The sequence below is a fragment of the Nothoprocta perdicaria genome, unplaced genomic scaffold (genome assembly GCF_003342845.1).
Source record: "Nothoprocta perdicaria isolate Ctin4 unplaced genomic scaffold, notPer1 scaffold_168, whole genome shotgun sequence".
Lineage (NCBI taxonomy): Eukaryota > Metazoa > Chordata > Aves > Tinamiformes > Tinamidae > Nothoprocta > Nothoprocta perdicaria.
In genome coordinates, this window is record NW_020454849.1 from 1296882 (window position 1) to 1314931 (window position 18050).

Consider the following 18050-nt stretch of genomic DNA (forward strand, 5'->3'; position numbering starts at 1 on the left):
CAGGGGCGGAGAGGAGACAGCCAAGGTGAACGGAGCTTGGAGTGCAAGGACAGGAGAGCTCGTCGTGGAGAAATCCTTCCAGCCCCTGGCATGGTGAGTCTCTGCCTGCACGACTGCGTCTCCCGGAGGATGTGCTGAACACAGCCCTCTCATGGGGGGATTTAATCCTTTGGTAGGGCTCGCTCTCCTTACTCGACCGGTGAAGGAGAGGAGATGCTTCAGAGCAGGGATTCCCTACTGCAGTGTCACAGGGACAGGGCATCCTACTGGCTCCGCCTTGGAAGCTGCAGGGATGTGAAGCTCCTCTGTGCACAGTGTTCTGCCTGAGCTGTAATTCAGAGCYGTGTGGAATCTGGATGTGGTAGTAAAGAAGCAGAGGGTTTTGTCCGTGAAACTTTAAGATCAGCATTTGTTAACAGAAGTATCTACTTTTCTTCARTCTAATGAGGGCTACTGCTTAGAACACGGTTGAATTCTGTTGCTGAGGATGATGCATACTAAGCAGGTTCAAACACAAGATATCTGTCCCTATATTGATAAAACATAGAGGGAAGGTTCTGACAGTCCTTTGTACTAAAAATGTATAATATTTTTTAAGAAGCAATTTATATGCCTTTATTCCCGTGCTTTTTTTTTTTTTTATTTAGTTCCTCAAAATACGAAAAAAGGAAAACAAATATTATTTCAAAACATAGAACATTGCTCATAGTGGGGCAACATCTGCCTGAATTTACATGGGCTGTTGAAGTTGGGAGGGGTAGTTGATGTGTTTCCTTCAGAAGAGTTTCTACACAGGTGTCAGACTCTGCATTTAAGAGCCGAGTTTTAGAGCAGAAGGTACCCAAAAGTGCTAGTGAACTTTATACTGTTAACTTCTTTCTTCTTTATTTTTTTTTTCTATTGACATGTATGTAGCCTTCTTGGAAAGGAAATGATATACTCTTCTTTTAAAAAGTTCATGTTAATTTTAGCACAGCAGAACAGATAGCAAAATGTTTAATTTTGAATGCTGTGTTCAACAGAGCTGCAGCTGATTTTTCTAAAATTTAGGAATAGTTCTGAGATGTGAAAAACATGAGTTGTGATAGTATTGAGCCTGACATCTATGATTCTTATTCCATTAGAGCTGTGGCAAAGCTGTGCTTATGGTGTCTTGAAGCCTAAGARACTTTTATTCTTATTCCTTGGGCTGTTGTCTTTGGTTATTACTTAAGTTCTGGCTGTGTGTGGTCTCAACCGAAGTTCTCTTCATTATTTTTCTTTAACGTTTTCTCTGATTTAGTTATTTGCAATACACATTGATCTTGACTTAACAGATGACTCTGCTTTGTTGTGCCTTGAATTGCACTGATTGGTTTGCTGATTTTTTTGGTGTGTGTTTGTATTCCTGGGGTTTGCTGGATGAGCTCATTAAGATGTTTGTACACATGTTCCTACTACCATAGGCTACAAAGTAAGTCTCTACTTCAGTTTCCCAGCGCGTTTGGTTACCTAAGTTATGGTTGGTGCTGTTATTCTCAAGCCATGTGGAATTAAATATCAGAATATAAACATTATTCATATTTCCTGTGAAACTTMGGGAAGGAAAGGATTTTTCTACACCATTGTGTTCCTTTTCATAACATAGAATTTTTCTGTCATTACAGATCTCCTTTCCTGATTTTGCTATTAGTTTTTTTCCTGTAMTTTGTATCTATTTTGGGCTTGCTCTCCAGTTTGCCAGCACAGGTATTTGCACAGCATGTGTCGTCTTGTCTGCATGAAGCAAAACAATAGGTTTGTTCTCATTTTTGGGACRCTGTGCGGATCTGGGGACCTTGTTTTGCTGCTATTTCTCTGCTTGATGGAAGAATTGAGGCCAGAGTTTGTGTAGTTTGCTATTGCTGACCTTCATTCTAGCTTTTTCATGTTTCCAATTACGACTGCACAGGGTYGCCTCAAGAGAATCATCAGCCTAATCATCAGCTAATGTGTCTGCTCCTCAGTGACTTTGCACAGCCACAAAACTCTTAAGTGGAATTTTGTGCTTGCTCTCAGATTGCCTGGTTTAGATGCTTGCTGTTTATCCCTTAAAGATGTTGGCAGCAAGAAATGGGGTCCAAAAGCCTATTGACAGTCTAATCTGGGCTGTGYGAGAAGAGCCTGTTTTTGCCCTGGGGCTTTTTGTAAGCAGCCCTGGGGAGGAGCGCGCCGCACGCTGCAGGCTCCRTCAGACCAGCTCGGTCAGGCCAGCGGGCACCGAGCGATGGCCCTCCCTGGCCGAGGTTTGAGCCCTGCTTGTGTGGGGATTAGCCCTCTCCTGCCTCGTTATCCAAGAAATCCCAGCTGGAGTGGTAACAGGAAAAAGTCAGATCCTCCCCTGTCCCTCTGTTTTGGTACTGTTTTTAAGGAGTCAGGATATGACCTAATTTGCTTTATTTTTACTCTCAGACCCGTAAGTGCTGAGGCTGTTCTCATGCTTCTTACTAACAGCCTTCTGATGTCGAGTGGTTTGATCAGTATTTTGTTGTCTTTCAGTTTGTTCATTTCCCCTTCCAGACCGATCTGATGTTTTTTTTTTAAGGTATGTATTTGGATTACTGTGGTTGGACCCATTGTTCATTTCCAAACTGTGACTTCTCTCTTAACACAGAGGTGTGTGAGGGGATTGGTACATGGATGCGTGAGCAAAAGTTTGTTCTGGGCTTCTCGATAGCTGAGTAATTAAAATAAGTCAGTTTGTTTTCTAATAGTCTTGTATGGAACATTTCTTTGTTACAGCAGTTACTTTGGAGAATATGCAAATGATATAGCTAAAGTATAGCTAAACTTAGTAGTTTAGTTTCTGTTTTGATAATATTTTACAAATAAATTACATATGAAATGTCTGTACTTATAGTATGAATTCTTGGTAAGCAAGAATATAATCAGTGGTAAACAAATGCCATGTTGACTTCTCATCTGAACATGGATTAATACATCATTCCATGTCTCCTTACAGGCTCACAAACATCATTCAACAATCTTTCTTGCTGAATTATTGCAAAAAAATTATTAAAAAAATTATTGCAAAAAATAATAATAATAAATTCCAGTGGCTAGATGGCTGTGATTCTGTGACAAGCCAGTGTGCAGGGCTGAGAACAAGCAAGGCACAGAGTAACCACGTTGCTGTGGAGCTGCAGTGAACGTCTCCTTCGTGGGTGTTCAGACTGGGTGGTTTAATGGTCCCTTCCTGCCCAGGGAATCACTGGTGCCCACCTTGCAGCAAAGACKGTGTAAGAGGCTTCAGCTCGGAAAGTTGATCTGTTATTAAAGTAAATATTGAAAGTACCTTGCCAACAATAAATCAGGTATTAGACTGGCATAGCCCTATAGAAGTTGGATCTGTTAATAGCCTCTTTGAATGTGGCAACAGGGCGTTGCCGTCTTGGTTAGAAATCACTGAATGCAYGCAAAGAAACGATGAAGCAGTAGAATTTCACTAATCAATTCCAATCTAAAGCAACACTGGATGCATTCAGAAGATTGTTTTTAATAGAATTAGGCTGTTGTTTACATTTTTGAGTGCCGCAGTACACATGTTAGCTCGAGTCTCTAGATGATCTCGAATGCCGAATAATAAAAAAAAAAAAAAAAAAAAAAAAGTATGAGGTATTTGGAAGTGAAAAATGGCATGTCCAAAGGCATGTCCAAATGAACTTCAGAGAAGTTACACGCTCATGTGCCCTCTGTTCCCTGAAGATCTGTATTTTTCTTAGGACTCTTCTTACGATTCTTAATGAGTTTAGGAAAACAGTTTTTGAAGAGTGAAGAATTCTAATATATGCAAAGAAAATAATATTCCTTTGGATTTAGTAATAGACAAGTATCATTAAATATTACTTCTAATTTTGTTTTTCATGGGCAAAGAATTCAAACACAAATATGCAGTGTTATGAAACACTTAAATAAAAATATACCATTGGCAGGGTTTTAAATTCTATATGCCAGATGTTCAGCTAGATTACTTGTAACTATTTGAGTGAGGGATAGCTATTGAATGAGGGATAATTGCAGAAGGCATTATTATGACACAATTTTTGCCATATTAATCTACCTTTCTGTTGAATGTCCCCTCTCTTCCTTTGTCATCACTGTCCCCATTTCACCTCTTTGCATGTCCAGTTTCTGATCCCTTGGGCATTTTTTTTTCCCAAGCTTACATTTGCTCATTTAAACAGATATATTGCATGATTATGCAAGGGATTTGTTCCTAATGTCTRTAGTAAATTTTGGCATTTCAACCACAGCATTAATCAAGATTTATCACAATAATGGGCATTTTCATAGACTCAGGAAAAAAATTCTTTACCATAAGGGTAGTGCAAACCAGAACAGGTTGCCCAAAGAGGCCTTGGAGGATCCCGTTTGTCCTGGGTTTTGGGGCTTGGCTGATGAAACCGCGGATGACCTGGTCAAGTGTGGGCATCAGTTTCGCTTTCAAGCCRCAGTTTGGAATGGGTGATATCCGGGAGTCCCCTCCAGTCAGCTTTTTTTCCTGATTCCTAAAATTTRTAAACACAATTAGGGTATACAAACATACCAGGATATACTAATTGTCCAAATGTTTCATCCTTTTCCCTGGTCTGTTCTAATTTTCCTTCTTTCTTCTGATCTTCCACATCTTCCCACATTTCAGGGGTTGCATCTCACACTCTGTCTGCACTGTGTGAGCACCTGTGGGCAGACTGAATGACTCCATAGCCTTCATGGAGCCTCCTTTTGTACAGCTTAGTTTCATTTGAAAGAAATCTGTTTTGTGCTCTGCAATGTTGCATTGCAACATGAAGTGCAGAATGTGGGCACCATCAGGAGACACCTTGCAAAAATGCTCGGAGTTGAACTACAGTGTAAATGTAGAATCCCAGTTTGGCAAACTGGCTGTTACCAATGTAAATAATGCTCTCTTCACTCTTGCAAGCCTGAGACCTTTTTGTATGTGTGTGTCTTTTTTCTTTTCTATTTCCTTTTCACCATTTTTTTGTCTTCTGGAGTCTGTGGCTAATCAGTTTCAAGTGAGAAATTCAGACACTTTCATGGAGCCTGAAGATCTTCATAGATCTAAAGAGAATTTTATATTTTCCCAGGATAGACTGTGATTCGTGAAGTGCTGTAATGAAAAAGCTTGTGTGCCTTTCTGAACTCTGTTTTCAAAATGAATTCCTTTAGCTTGCAGTGATTTAATTGCAGAACTTTTGTGTATCTGAGCTCCAGGTGGTTTATGCAGTGGTTCAGGCAAGCACGAGAACCTGGGGGCTCATAATGATTTGTGCCTTTAGGGAGGTCAGGCGTCCTGGTCACGGTGGTTCTCTAAAACATTTGCACAGCCAAGAGCTTAAATGGTCTGGCGAGGCTGTGTGTTTTGTTGCCCAGCAGTGGCCGGTCATGTGGTTGACACCGCCAAGTTCTGCACTAAGGCGATAATCTTGAGTTAATCCTGTAGCCTGCAGGCTACCAAGCCTGGAGCCTGTGGGCTGCACCGCTGAAGAAAAAACACATAGTTGGTCATAGTACTTTAACCACTTCCATATACATGTATGTATATTTTTATAATATATATTTGTTATATATAAAAACATTTTATATATATGTGTAATAACCACTTTCATATAAAATCTAACAATTTATCAGTGACACCCTACTTTCATTTTAAAATAACGCTTCCAAGMGAGATCAAACCCTCATTATTTTTCATCCTGAACTTGAAAATCCTCCAAGATGGTGCTGCATGTACTGCAGAGGAAGAAAAATGCAATTAGCATGTGCATAAATTGCAAAGGCTAAATATTTGAAGAGAGATCAGAACAATTCACTTGCATGGAGYAGAACAGACAAGAGAGCAGCATGCCTTTTAATTTGATTCAAATGTCRCTAGAGAGTAGAGGTTTACAGTGTAAATACCACATTTAAGCTTAGATATCGAAAGAGAAAGCCTTAGTGTATTGTGGGAAGCATGATCCTTGAAAATGATTAAGATAAAGGAAAATGACTCTAAATTTACCACACTCCAGGATTTATCTGTTTTATCTAGATTTCATGCAACAATTAAAAGGCATCTTATTTTCTGTTTTCAGAGCATAATAAAAGAAAATTATAAGGACTTTGAGTTTGCAGAGAAGCATCATGCATGTTTTCAAAGTACATGGTCTTGAAAACAGTTTCTGTATATAACCGAAAAGAGATAYTGGCCCTGAAATTGTTAACAGGCAAAAAGGGTAAAAAGGTTGGTAGATGARTACTTAGATATTGTAATGATTTTATATATTAACATATTTCAGGATTGAACATTCTTCCAGTAAATTTACCCATGTGAAAATGTGTGTTACTTCGTAATTAACCATTTTAGTTGCTGCATTTCTTTGCTGTATGTGCGCTACTTTAATGTGCTAATAATGTAAAAAAAATTGCTAAGAGTAGGAATACATAATAGAAATATTTTCAGTTGAGTGTATTCTCATAATTAAGTATTGATATGTGAAAAAGAGAAGAAAATAGTATTAAAAAAGGCCTGCCTCCTTGTGTGTGTTTAGGAAATCTGTTATTTTTGTTCTGTTTCCTGTATGACTGCATGTCTAAATGTTGTTGCACTGAAGTCTTTTTTGCTATTGTCTATGTTTGTGTTATTGGTGATTGGTTTACATTGCAGTTTTAGATGCAAATGTTGCATAAGGATGTGAAAGAAACATCTGAGTGACTCCTCTCCTTTTTGTTTCTTTCTGAACTCGTTCATGTATCATTGTTTTCTTGCAAGATCATTTTCTTAGGCAGTAGAACCTGGCAAGTGCACGGAATGCTTTACATTTTTGGCAGCATGCATCTGCTTTTAGTTTTCTTGGTCTGGCTGCCTGTGTGTGACCCGTTTAACGTGGTTAGCATATTCTTCCTTACTATTATTATTTTAAAGTGTGTGATCCTGTGGCTGCAAAGAGGCATCCCTCCACCTCCCGGCCAGCCCTTTGCCAGGGACTTGTGAGGGAGCTGCGGCTCCAAGGGGCGTTTGGGAGGCCCCRGACTGTATTCCCTGCGATTAGCAAAGCCCTGCATCCCAGCTCCAAGCGGGAGAGCGGAGCAGCCCCTGCGGCTCCCTCTGGCAAAGCTGTGAGCAAGATCAAGGTGAGGTATACCAGTTTTCAGCCTTCAGGAACTTAATGAGCTGTCTGCCATTTTGCACATTATTTTTTCTTGTGGTTTTTTTTTTTTCTTTTTTTATGTGGACTGACTCAGCAGCTAGGCCTTGAAAGGAAAGAATTAGAAGAATCTGTACATGCTTTTAGAAATTGATGGCTGGATGTGTAAATAGCTGTAAAAATCGCATTGAAGACCAGAATGGTAACAGAAAACACAAGAGAAAAGACAACTCTGTGTGTAGGAGGGAGAATAAAGTTAAATTTAATCTCCTGTAACCTGCATCTATCTTTTTCTGCTTCYTCCTCCTTTGCATCTGTTGTTTTGTTCTGTGTGTGTGTGTGTGGTTTTTTTTCCCTGGGAATAAAGGATATATAGATATTTCTCTAGCAACATTGAGCAGTATTTGGGAGTATTTAAGCCTGAAATCAGTAGGATTATTTTCTGYTTATTGGTAAATTGCTTTTTTGTTTTTAGCTGTGATTATGCTGATAAATAAGGTCTTTTTGTTAATGGGCTGCTTTGTAAGTGGTTTGGAAGGCTTCAGTATATTCCTTCAGCTTTTCTTAATGAGGGTTTGAAAGCCTGCAGCTCTGACATTCTCTTGCTTAAGTATCTTATTGCTGTGGATGGAAATGGGTTTGGCTCTGACACCGTCCCTAAGGAAGGAGGGAAACCACCTAATATTTAAAATATGCTTCTCARTAGTGTAATGCAGGCCCATGTCGAGCCCTTGAAGAGAGCTTCAGATGTGGCAGCTGGAAAGTGTTAATTCATTTGGTTTGAAGGGTGGAGAGGTAAAGATACACTGATTAGATAAGGTATGAGGTGGCAGAGTGCTATATCATTAACATGATTGAGTACTCTGGAGTTCTATACTTAACACAGCTCCCTGTCCTCTGCATCCTGCCTGATCTTAATAGCATCTCTGCACCGTGAATGCATCCCCTTCAAACCTTTCCAGGAAAGCAAAGTACAGATGTTTGAAATTGAAACAGAAATTGAGAAAGGGGCTCTTGTTTTTGACAATGAATTGTGTAGGTTTGGTTGGTGGTGTTTTCTACATCTTATTTAAATTTTAATAGTATCTCCTGTTATATTGGCAAAAACTTAATTCCACCTTAATTCAGGTGTGATTCTTTAGTGTTTTTGAAATAAAATGAGTCAAAGGTCTGTTCTTTGCATGCTGTCTGGAGTATGGGCAGCTTCCCCTGAAGGTGGAAAGGAAGACCTCCTGTCTCTAAGTTCTTGAGCACCTGAACACATCCTTTTTGCTGAGCACATGATGCACAATCTAACTGAAAAATTGCAGCAGTTTCAGCACTTTTTTCTGTGTGTTTTTGCTAGTCTGTTTCAATGCTCTTGTGTTTGGTTAGGAAGCAGGAGGCTCTCAGATCAAGAGGTGGTGCTGATTTCTCTTTAAAGCAGCTAGAATTGCTGCAGATGCGTTTAAGAAGCAAAAAAAATGTTGCTTGGTTGTCCCAGAGGCTCTCTTAAGCCTGCATATACCTATATATCTATTACCATAACCTTTTTTATTTTTTATTTTTTATTTTTTTGCTTTGAAACAAGACTTCTAGAAAGAGTGCTGTGTAACCTGCTTCTCTCAGCTGAAAGAAGCCAATTAATCTAGCAGAATAATTGGCTGGGCTTTCCTCTCCACACTTTAGTTTGGTTTTCGTAAAAGCTTCATGTTTACTGAAGAGCTTTCTCTCATGTTCCAGAAGAGCCTTCTGCTGTCTCAGCACCACCCCAGTGTTTCTCTGTTCCTGACACAACCTGTGAGTTACATTGAAGAATTACAAAATGTATAGCTCAGCTACCCATAAAGCTCTGTTTCCCATGCAAAATGGGTAGCCCTCGATGAGAACCCTCATGGCRTCATTTCAGGGTGTTAGGAGAGGAGGACTAAGTGGGTCAGAAGTTTTACTAGGCTGGAGAGTGTTTTGGGTCTGATTCTTGGCTGATGGCTCATGCGTGGCACTCGTACCCAAAAGTAGCAGCTGTGGGGAGTGCAGCGAGGCCAAGCGAGGATGCAGCCCGCGGAGCTCATCTCAGSCAGGACAGATGGGAGCGGGAGCCTTGGATGAGGCTCCTGTTTGTAGGTGGAGGAGAAAAGTCCAAGGGCCTCCTGGACCTCCTGGCTCCTGCTAGCGCCCCGAGTGGGGTCTGAGGAGCTATTACTCATCCTGAGGTTGTTTTGCCATGACCTGCAATTTACTGGTTCATTTCTTCTTTAATCTCTGCCCACTGTCCTTGTTCTGTGTTGCACTGTTAATGTCCCCTGAAAGGAGATGGAAGGGGTCTTCGACTTGTTTTGAGCAGGTTAGTGCTAATCCTTCTTTATATAAATGGAGACAAATACATGTAGTTCCCATTATTATAAAAATGTCCCTGGTGAAAAGATAACATCATTTCCATTCAGCGCTCATCGCTGGAGAGTCAGCATTTTCCACTGTGTGCCCTGAGACAGTTCTGCTTTTTCCCTTTTGCGCAGAGGAGAAAGCATTGCAAGCAACCATATGGTGAGATACATTTTTAGTAACTGCATATCTAATACAGGCTGAAGCTAGGCTCACATTGTAATACTGATCTTAAATGTTGTTATGCTTTGACCCTGCTTGTATTCTGTTTTAACTTAACTTCTTTTGAAGCAGAATTTATTAATAGCAGTGATTTAAATCCTGGAACACCAATTCTGATGAATAAAGCTGTAGATTATCTGGGAGCTAACTGAAGACTCAATCCATAGTACATTCAGAAATAAAACCAGCAGTAACATACCAGAGATTAACAACAGAAAGCTTTAAAAATAAAAAATAGATAAATGAGACATTTTTTCATATGCTAGCAGCTGTAACGTTTGTGATATTTATGGTGCTTATACTTTAACCGTGCAGCTTGGTGAAACTGAACACATTTATTCCCTCAACAACTTCCAATTTGGAATTTGCAGGTTTTTAAGTATAAATCATSCTGAATCTAGTGTATAAATGTGTTGTTAAATTTAGCTGCAGAGGTTGTCTCTAGAGGCGGCCTCTCGGTGTTCCTGCTGGGACCTCTTTGGTCCGTGCCTACTCTTTGGCASTGACCACCACCGTTCCACCGGCAGCAGGTGGCAGGCCTCAGCTGCCCCGGCATGGTTTTTTCCCAGATAAAGCCCTATCCCAGAACCTGGGGTTTGGTCGGTCTGGGAAGGGGCTGCTCCCTCTGTGTGTGAAGCCAGGTGCCTTGGGACATCCGGGAGGCAGTGACCTCCTCCCTGGACCCCTCAGTCGCCGTCACTGGCGGCATCAGCCTGAGGAGCCCTGCAGAGCACCTGCTGCTCGGGTCGGAAGCCGGACTGCAGATACGAGGGGAGCTGGGGCCTCGCACCACACATGGTTGGGGAGCAGGTGGTGCACGTAACGCTACAGGTGTTTATTGCTAGCAAAACTTGGGGTTCCTTTACATAACCCCGGTGAAGGGTTGTCTCGGCCCCTTGCTCTTGGTCTCGGGCAGGACTGGGCAGGAACTGGTGGAGCTGGGGATTTTAATCCTTCATCTGTTACCTTGGCCTCACTCTTGGTTGCATGCTGGTTGTGTATCAGCCATTCAATGTGCTSAGGTCCAATGGAACTGAAAGTTGGTTTCTTTTCCAGTGTTGGATTTAACAGTTATCTTTTTAGTAACTATCGCTCTTCTGAATTTTGCCATGGGAGTCWAAACTGGCAAAATACTGCCTTTTATCTGTTCTAAATAAGTATTAAAAAGTCGTCGAGTGCATGGTGAGGTGGATTGAGAACTGGCTGGATGGCAGAGCTCAGAGGGTCCTGATAAATGGGGCCGAGTCCAGCTGGAGGCCTGTGGTCAGTGGTGTCCCCAAGGGGTCAGTACTGGGCCCAGAACTGTTCCACTTGTTCRTCAGTGACCTGGACGAGGGCACTTAGGCACCCTGAGTAAGTTTGTGGAYGATCCCAAGCTGGGTGGAATGGCCGACACTCCGGAGGGCTGTGCTGCMATCCAGAGGCTGGAGAGTTGGGCAGAGAGGAACCTCGTGAGGTTCAACAAGGACAAGTGCAGGGTCCTGCCCCTGGGCAGGAATAACCCCAGGCACCAGSACAGATTAGGGGCTGACCTGCTGGAGAGCAGCTCCGCAGAGAGGGACCTGGGAGTCCTGGTGGACACCAAGTTAGCCATGAGGCAGCAGTGCCCTCGTGGCCAAGAAGGCCAATGGGCTCCTGGCTGCATGAGGASGATGTTGGCAGCAGGGGCAGGGAGGGGATCCTGCCCCTGTGCTCAGCTCTGGGGAGGCCAAACCTGGAGYRSTGGGGRCAGCTCTGGGCTCCCCAGGACARGAGGGACGTGGAGCTTCTAGAGAGGGTCCAGYRGAGAGCGACAAAGATGATTAAGGGACTGGAGCATCTCTYRTRTGAGGAGAGRCTGAGTGAGCTGGGCCTGTTCAGCTTGGAGAAGAGAAGGCTGAGAGGGGATCTGATTAACATGTGTAAGTTCAGGAAGGGAGAATGCAGGGAGGAAGAGGACAAGCTATTTTCGTTGGTGGCCAGCGATAGGACAAGAGGAAATGGGCATAAGCTGGAGCACAGGCAGTTCCATCTCCATGTGAGGAAGAACTTCTTTGCTGTGAGGGTGCCAGAGCCCTGGCACAGGCTGCCCAGGGAGGCTGTGGAGTCTCCTTCTYTGGAGGTCTTCCAAACCCGCCTGGATGCCGCCCTGTGCCCCGTGCTCTGGGTGTCCCTGCTGGAGCAGGGGGTTGGACTAGGTGATCTCTAGAGGTCCCTTCCAACCTTGAACGAGAGAGAATCTTTCTTAAGAACCTCAGCTTTGTTGAGGGGAAGGAGCTTGGAAATAGTAGATACTTCTGCAGTCCTTTAACAATCTGACAACTGATTTAAAGTACCTGGAGATACAAAACTGAAGATGCAGTCAAGTAACATAAATTAAGGAAAATATTTGGCAATTATAAATATTGTGCTGAAAATGGTTTTTACCATGGCATTGTGACTAGTGGAGTAAAAGACTTTGCAGCAGATATGAAAAGCAGAATACACTTTTTAATGTGTGTAACATCTTCATATTTTTACAAGGATACTGGGGTCCCACAAGCCTTCTTAAGAGAATTCCATCTGCACAGAAGTTTTGTGTGTGCAGCTTTTCTTCCTCGGCAGTATGAAACAATGGGAGGAGGATGAGGAGATTAGTGTCTTTTTCCRGGTGTTGTTTTTACCTGATTGACAAGATACATATATAATTTTCTTCTTTTTTCCCCCTTGAAACTATTTAAAGTGAATCTACTTGTCACACAGAAATGAAAGCAATCAGGTTTCCCAAACTGGGGAATTCAATTTGAAAAAGAACTGTCTAAAACAGTACAAGGAGGTTTCAGTCTAATAGTCTAATAAGGCATTGCACATATAGTTGAAGTCTTGCCACTGGACATCAGAGGGTTTACCCATTTTTTGAAGAGGTAAAAAAGGATTGAAAGATGCATCTCAGAGACACATATTTGCTAAAAGAATATATTTTGTTTTTCTGAAGGGTAAGATGTAAGCATATGCCTTTTAGAAATAAGTGTTTGTGTACAAGTCCAGTGAAATGCTGGTGTGGAGCTGGCGGGCAAAGTGAAATTCCTGCGTGTTCTATGAAATTTCATTGGCAGCCCTGGCAAGGAGACCTGTGCTGGTGGTCTGACATCTCTGCAAAATTAGGGGCAACAGATGACTTGCAAATTAAAAGATTAACTGGAATGTTGCTTATGGCATGCAGCTTGTTTTAAGAAGGTAACTGTATATAAGCCTATTTAGAGTGTGGTCTTTTATCCCAGAAAGTCAATAGCGGGGCCATAGAAATACAGTACACTGTGTTCCATGTTTTAAACACATATTTGGAATTAACAAATTGTTAACATTCRGAATTAACAAATTGTTAACATTCTGCCTGCATGTGTGATAAAGTAAAGGATTATAGATCCAGATTTGGGAATGCGGCTAACTAAAAATCTGAGACTGAACACTTATATTTTCACCTTTTCTTGTTGCATTTGGTGTCATAGCTGTCACGCACTGGGCTTGAATGCTGAAAGCTTTCCCTTTCATTGGGTTAAAAGGGTTTTATTTGAAGATTTTTGTTGGTTTAGTATAAATCAGTGGAGAAAATATCCTCAAGCTGTGTGTGGGTTTTTTTGTTTTCCCATTGCYTTAAAAATATTAGAGATACATTTTCTTTACCACCATGAAGGTAGTTTAACCTTCAGCAACGAGCTAGTTGCACTAGTAATCAACCTCTGATTTGTCTGATTTGGAGACAGGCTCATCCATCAAATTCTGCGTGCAAAGCTAGGAGTGCTTGAAAAGCACTTTCCAGTATTTGATTACCGGAGCCCAGCTGCTGCTCTGGGTAGTTAATGTGACAGTATTACATCTTTCAGACGGGAGCTATGTCTTTATTTCCAGGGTCAGATGACCTTTCTTGCTTATATTCTCTTCGGCCAATGGCATTTTACATAGGACATTGATTTTTGTTTGCTTGCTTTAGATGAGGTGCTGTTGGAAGGCCTGATGAAAATAACTGGGAAGACCTTGTATCTCTTTGAGGGGAATGCTGCTGAGAGAAGAAAGGTTTTGTTTTTTAATTGTCTTCTGGCTACTGCCTTCTGGCCAAAAGAAAAGTGCTTTGAACCCTCCCACACCTGTCCATTAGGCATTACTTTATAATAATGCCTAATGGACTGATTTTAAACAGTTATGTATTTAGTTCAGAAGCTTGACTTTTGACAGAAAGTTATTGGGGATGAGGTAGCCRAAGGACCTTTCTTCAGATTCACAGTTTTATAAGCAGATTATCTTCATTATTGACATTTAAAATTTGAAAGAACTTTTTCCATATATGTTTGTTGCAAATTAAAAAAAAAATAGATTGAAATTATTGGAAAGTGAGCAAACAAAAGATGAACTTYTTCAGTAAAAGCCTTTAAAGCATTTTTCTTCTTTTCTCCTCACCTAGTGGGAGGGGGAACACGAACATTTTCARATACCATTATTTGAAGTTATTCTTCAGATGAGGACAGTATCACAAGTAAAACAGTTTTTACTGTGAAAGTTTTCATTTTGCAAAATGTTAAAGGCTTTCAAGTGGTCTGTATCTCTTTATTTTTTTCTCATAGCTGTACTTGTCAATCACACTCCGTCTCTTACATGCCAGCTAGTGTGTTGCAGTTGATCTTGTGTTACGAATTCCAGAATCGGATCATGTATTTTCAGATGTTGTTTTATCTTTGATTGTAGTAAATACTGTAGCATTTGCTAATTTTTTTTGAGTTGAGGTACAGAAAGYGTTGAGTTGAGGTACAGAAATGCAGTTGAATTTTGCCTTTCTTGCCAAAAATGTTTGCCATCATCCTACAGTTGTGTGGAGCTTTGTTTCTTTCTACCTTTCTCTATGAGTGACCAGTGACACCTAGGTAAGAGTCAAGGGCTACAGTGAGTGTGACAATTGAAATGCAAAATTTTTCAACAATGGTCAGTTTTGGTCTAATTCTGTGTCTATTCAAAGCAATGGAAATTTTGCAATTGGCTTTAGTTGAATCAAGGAATCTTACTTTGAATTGATTTTTCTATTTTAATCTGTTCTTAAGATTGAAAGCTCTCCGATGCTGCTGTTCTTTTTTTTTCCTTATATTATATGGTTGTCATCTGACTTGAGAGTTGGAATCTTTGGAGTGTTGGAATGTTTAGAGTGTCCAAAAAAACTCAGGAAAGAATGGATGGAATTTGTATTTTTATGTGTATGCTATAAGCACCGAACCAAATTCCATCAATTTTTTCCTGATTTTTCTGAAATCTGTGTTGGAAGAGGCATTACCTTGTTACTGAAGAATTCTCATAGAAGGAAATATGAATTTTCTTATAATTTCTTTGAAATTAGAATTTAAAGTAGCTTTTTCTGTTCACCTTTACAATCKAAGTTTCTGTATGGTATCTTTCCCTGTTTAGTTGATGGGGTTTATGTGATTTACTTCAATTATTTGGTTACAACTACTATACCTTGATGAGTTATAACTTTTCTAYTCCTGTGAATGCGGAAAGAGCACATCTTAGAGGTTAAACACAGCAAACTACATTTACACGACCTAAGTGTATATCATTTCTGGCAGTGAAATGATCCATCTGGAATAGGGGGCAAAATTTATAATCTATTTTAAAAGCCCAAAACATTATTTTTTGCACAGGTAAGAAAAGCATTTGTTGAGCTGGAAGCCGCCCACTAGGACATAGCACACATACTGCCTACCTGCACATGCCAGCTTGTCAAAAGCTGTGGTGGAGGTCACCTGAAATTACTTTGTTTCCACAAGAAAATATTCCCAGTGCCATTCTGCACAGAGCAAATTTAGTTAGCAAGGTATTATCTAAATCTCCCTGCGTGCGTTCACTAAATCTATTTCAAGTCCTATTTACATGTTAATTTTTCTTGATTGATATTTAGTATATAGGGTCTCATAGTTCCTTCAGGTTATAAATCTTTCAGCGGGTACCTTTTCTCTTAATATTTAATTATAACCACAGACTAAAGCAGTATTTTATTCATGGGTATGTGGTTTGACTTGGAACACATAAGATGCCCTTGTCTTTATGAAACTGTGTTTTTAAAATATGGRATAAAGTTCAAAATGGCTGAAATAGGTAAAAATGAAACCTTCTGTGTTAGATGTGCTTAGTTGCTCTGAGAAACTTGTAGAGGCTAACCTAGATTCTTGTGTTGTTTTTTCCTGTTTCCGTGGCCTGCACAATTATAATCTTTGGCTACATATTACTTATCTGCTCTGTAGTAACTTTGTGATCTTTGGAGATTTTTACTCAGTAAGGCCAGCAGGTCTGGCCCTTCTCAAAGGGCAGGGTCACACTTGTGGGTATTGGTGTTGCCTATTCCATGTTCTAGGGAAGGCGTTTGGTGCAGGAGTGTGTATCAGAGGCATCACCTTCGATGTCTCCCAATAAGGATATTGGATCTCGCTGTCAGGTGCTTCCCCAGGAGCTGTTCTGAGATGGTTCTGCCACCAAGAATTTATCCATAAAATTGTGACCGGGATAGTGGGTGGTTGGTGTTAGTGGGGGTTATTAGCATGGAAGGTTGTGTTGCTCTGTGGGCTGTCCTCTGATTTTACAGCTCGTGAAGCTCTAAGTTTATTTTCTGGGGTAGCAAGAATGCCTGTTGTATCTTCTGTTCATGGACTTTAAGAGTGACTTCAGTGTTTTTTTTTCTCTCATTCCAGCTGTGATAGACAAAATGTCCATAGCATAATTGGCCAGCCCACCAGTCCTTGCCATGAACCATTTGGTTGGCCCGTCGGAGGGGGAGGTAAGTGAAGAGGCATCCAACGGAGCTGTGAACGAGTCTGTGGAGGCCGATCTGGCGCACTCGGGGCTGGAGGAGGAGCAGCGCTATGCGCCTCGCCGCCCGGGGCGCACGGAGAGCAGCCGCGTGGGCCCGGCCGCCCAGGAGGAGGAGGGCATGCTAGGGATGCTGGCGAGGTCGGCCAGCACGGAGAGCGGGTTCCACAACCACACGGATACTGCTGAAGGAGACGTCATTGCCACAGTGGAGGACAGCTACGACACAGACAGGGTTCAGGAGAATGAGGATGAGAGCGCGTATGCGGTGCAGTATAGGCCGGAGTCTGAGGAGTACACGGAGAATGCCGAGGCCGAGCACGGCGAGGCCGTGCACAACCGAGCGCTGCCCAACCACCTGCACTTCCACTCCATAGAGCACGAGGAAGCCATGAACGCGGCCTACTCRGGGTACGTGTACACGCATCGGCTCTTCCACCGGGGGGAAGATGAGCAGTACGCCGAGCCTTACGCCGACTACGGGCTGCAGGAGCACGTGTATGAGGAGATAGGGGACGCGCCAGAGCTGGATGCGAGGGATGGGCTCAGGCTCTATGAGCGGGAAAGGGAGGAGGTGGACAATTACCGCAAGGAAGCGCTTGGTGCCCGCCTTCACCATTACGACGAGCGGTCGGACGGAGAGTCTGACAGCCCCGAGAAGGAGGCTGAGTTTGCGCCCTACCCCAGGATGGATAGYTACGAGCAAGAGGAGGACATTGATCAGATTGTGGCGGAGGTGAAGCAGAGCATGAGCTCCCAGAGCCTGGACAAGGCAGCTGAAGACATGCCGGAGGCAGAGCAGAGTTTGGAGCACGCTCTTACTCCTGGGCAGGAAAGCAATGGCCAGCTCCCTGCTGGCCCCCGAGTCACATCCAACTCAGGAGAACCCGTGCAGAGGTACAGCAAGGAAAAGCGAGATGCCATTTCACTGGCCATCAAGGACATCAAAGAGGCTATCGAGGAAGTGAAGACCAGGACCATCCGATCTCCATACACCCCGGATGAACCCAAGGAGCCTATCTGGGTGATGAGGCAGGACATCAGCCCCACGAGGGACAGTGACGACCAGAGGCCGCTAGATGGAGATGTGAGTACACCGCGCTCTCTGCTCCTGTCCATGTCTGTCTGTAGCTTTGGTTGTCACCTACGAGGTCGTGCAGGAATGGGGGTTGTTCGTTTAATGAACAAATGTGATTCTGGACACGGTAGTGTTTTTAAATTCATGCTAAAGAAGACAGGTAAGAACTAAACATTAAGCACTGTCTGTTAAACAGATTTTCCTTCATGAGACTCTGATGRCCTCAGCTGACCTCAATTAATTTGTATAACAATCTGATTTGCAAAAGTCTTGGCTTTTTATTTTCTGGAACAGATGCTGTTACAGTATTTTCTAACAACCACTGTGTAGTTAGAATAGCTAAGAAACAACTTGTCACCGCTAGTCTAGCATTGAGTGTGCCTGTTAATTTTAAGTTTTGTTTTCTGTCGGGTAAGTTTCTGCTAGAAATCTGTCAG

The 18050-nt window shown here is 42.2% G+C and overlaps 1 protein-coding gene across 4 annotated transcripts in view; it reads left to right on the plus strand.

Annotated features, from left to right (window-relative positions):
* Window positions 1–54: 54 nt before the first annotated feature.
* APBA1 (amyloid beta precursor protein binding family A member 1) overlaps window positions 55–18050 on the plus strand; it is a 48407-nt gene continuing 30411 nt past the window's right edge. For all 4 annotated transcript variants that reach the window (XM_026035835.1, XM_026035836.1, XM_026035837.1 and 1 more), the window contains exons 1-2: window positions 55–93; window positions 16418–17622. In XM_026035835.1, coding sequence (XP_025891620.1) covers window positions 16471–17622 — 1152 coding nt within the window. In that variant the 5' untranslated portion in view covers window positions 55–93; window positions 16418–16470. The remainder of the gene's footprint in view (window positions 94–16417; window positions 17623–18050) is intronic.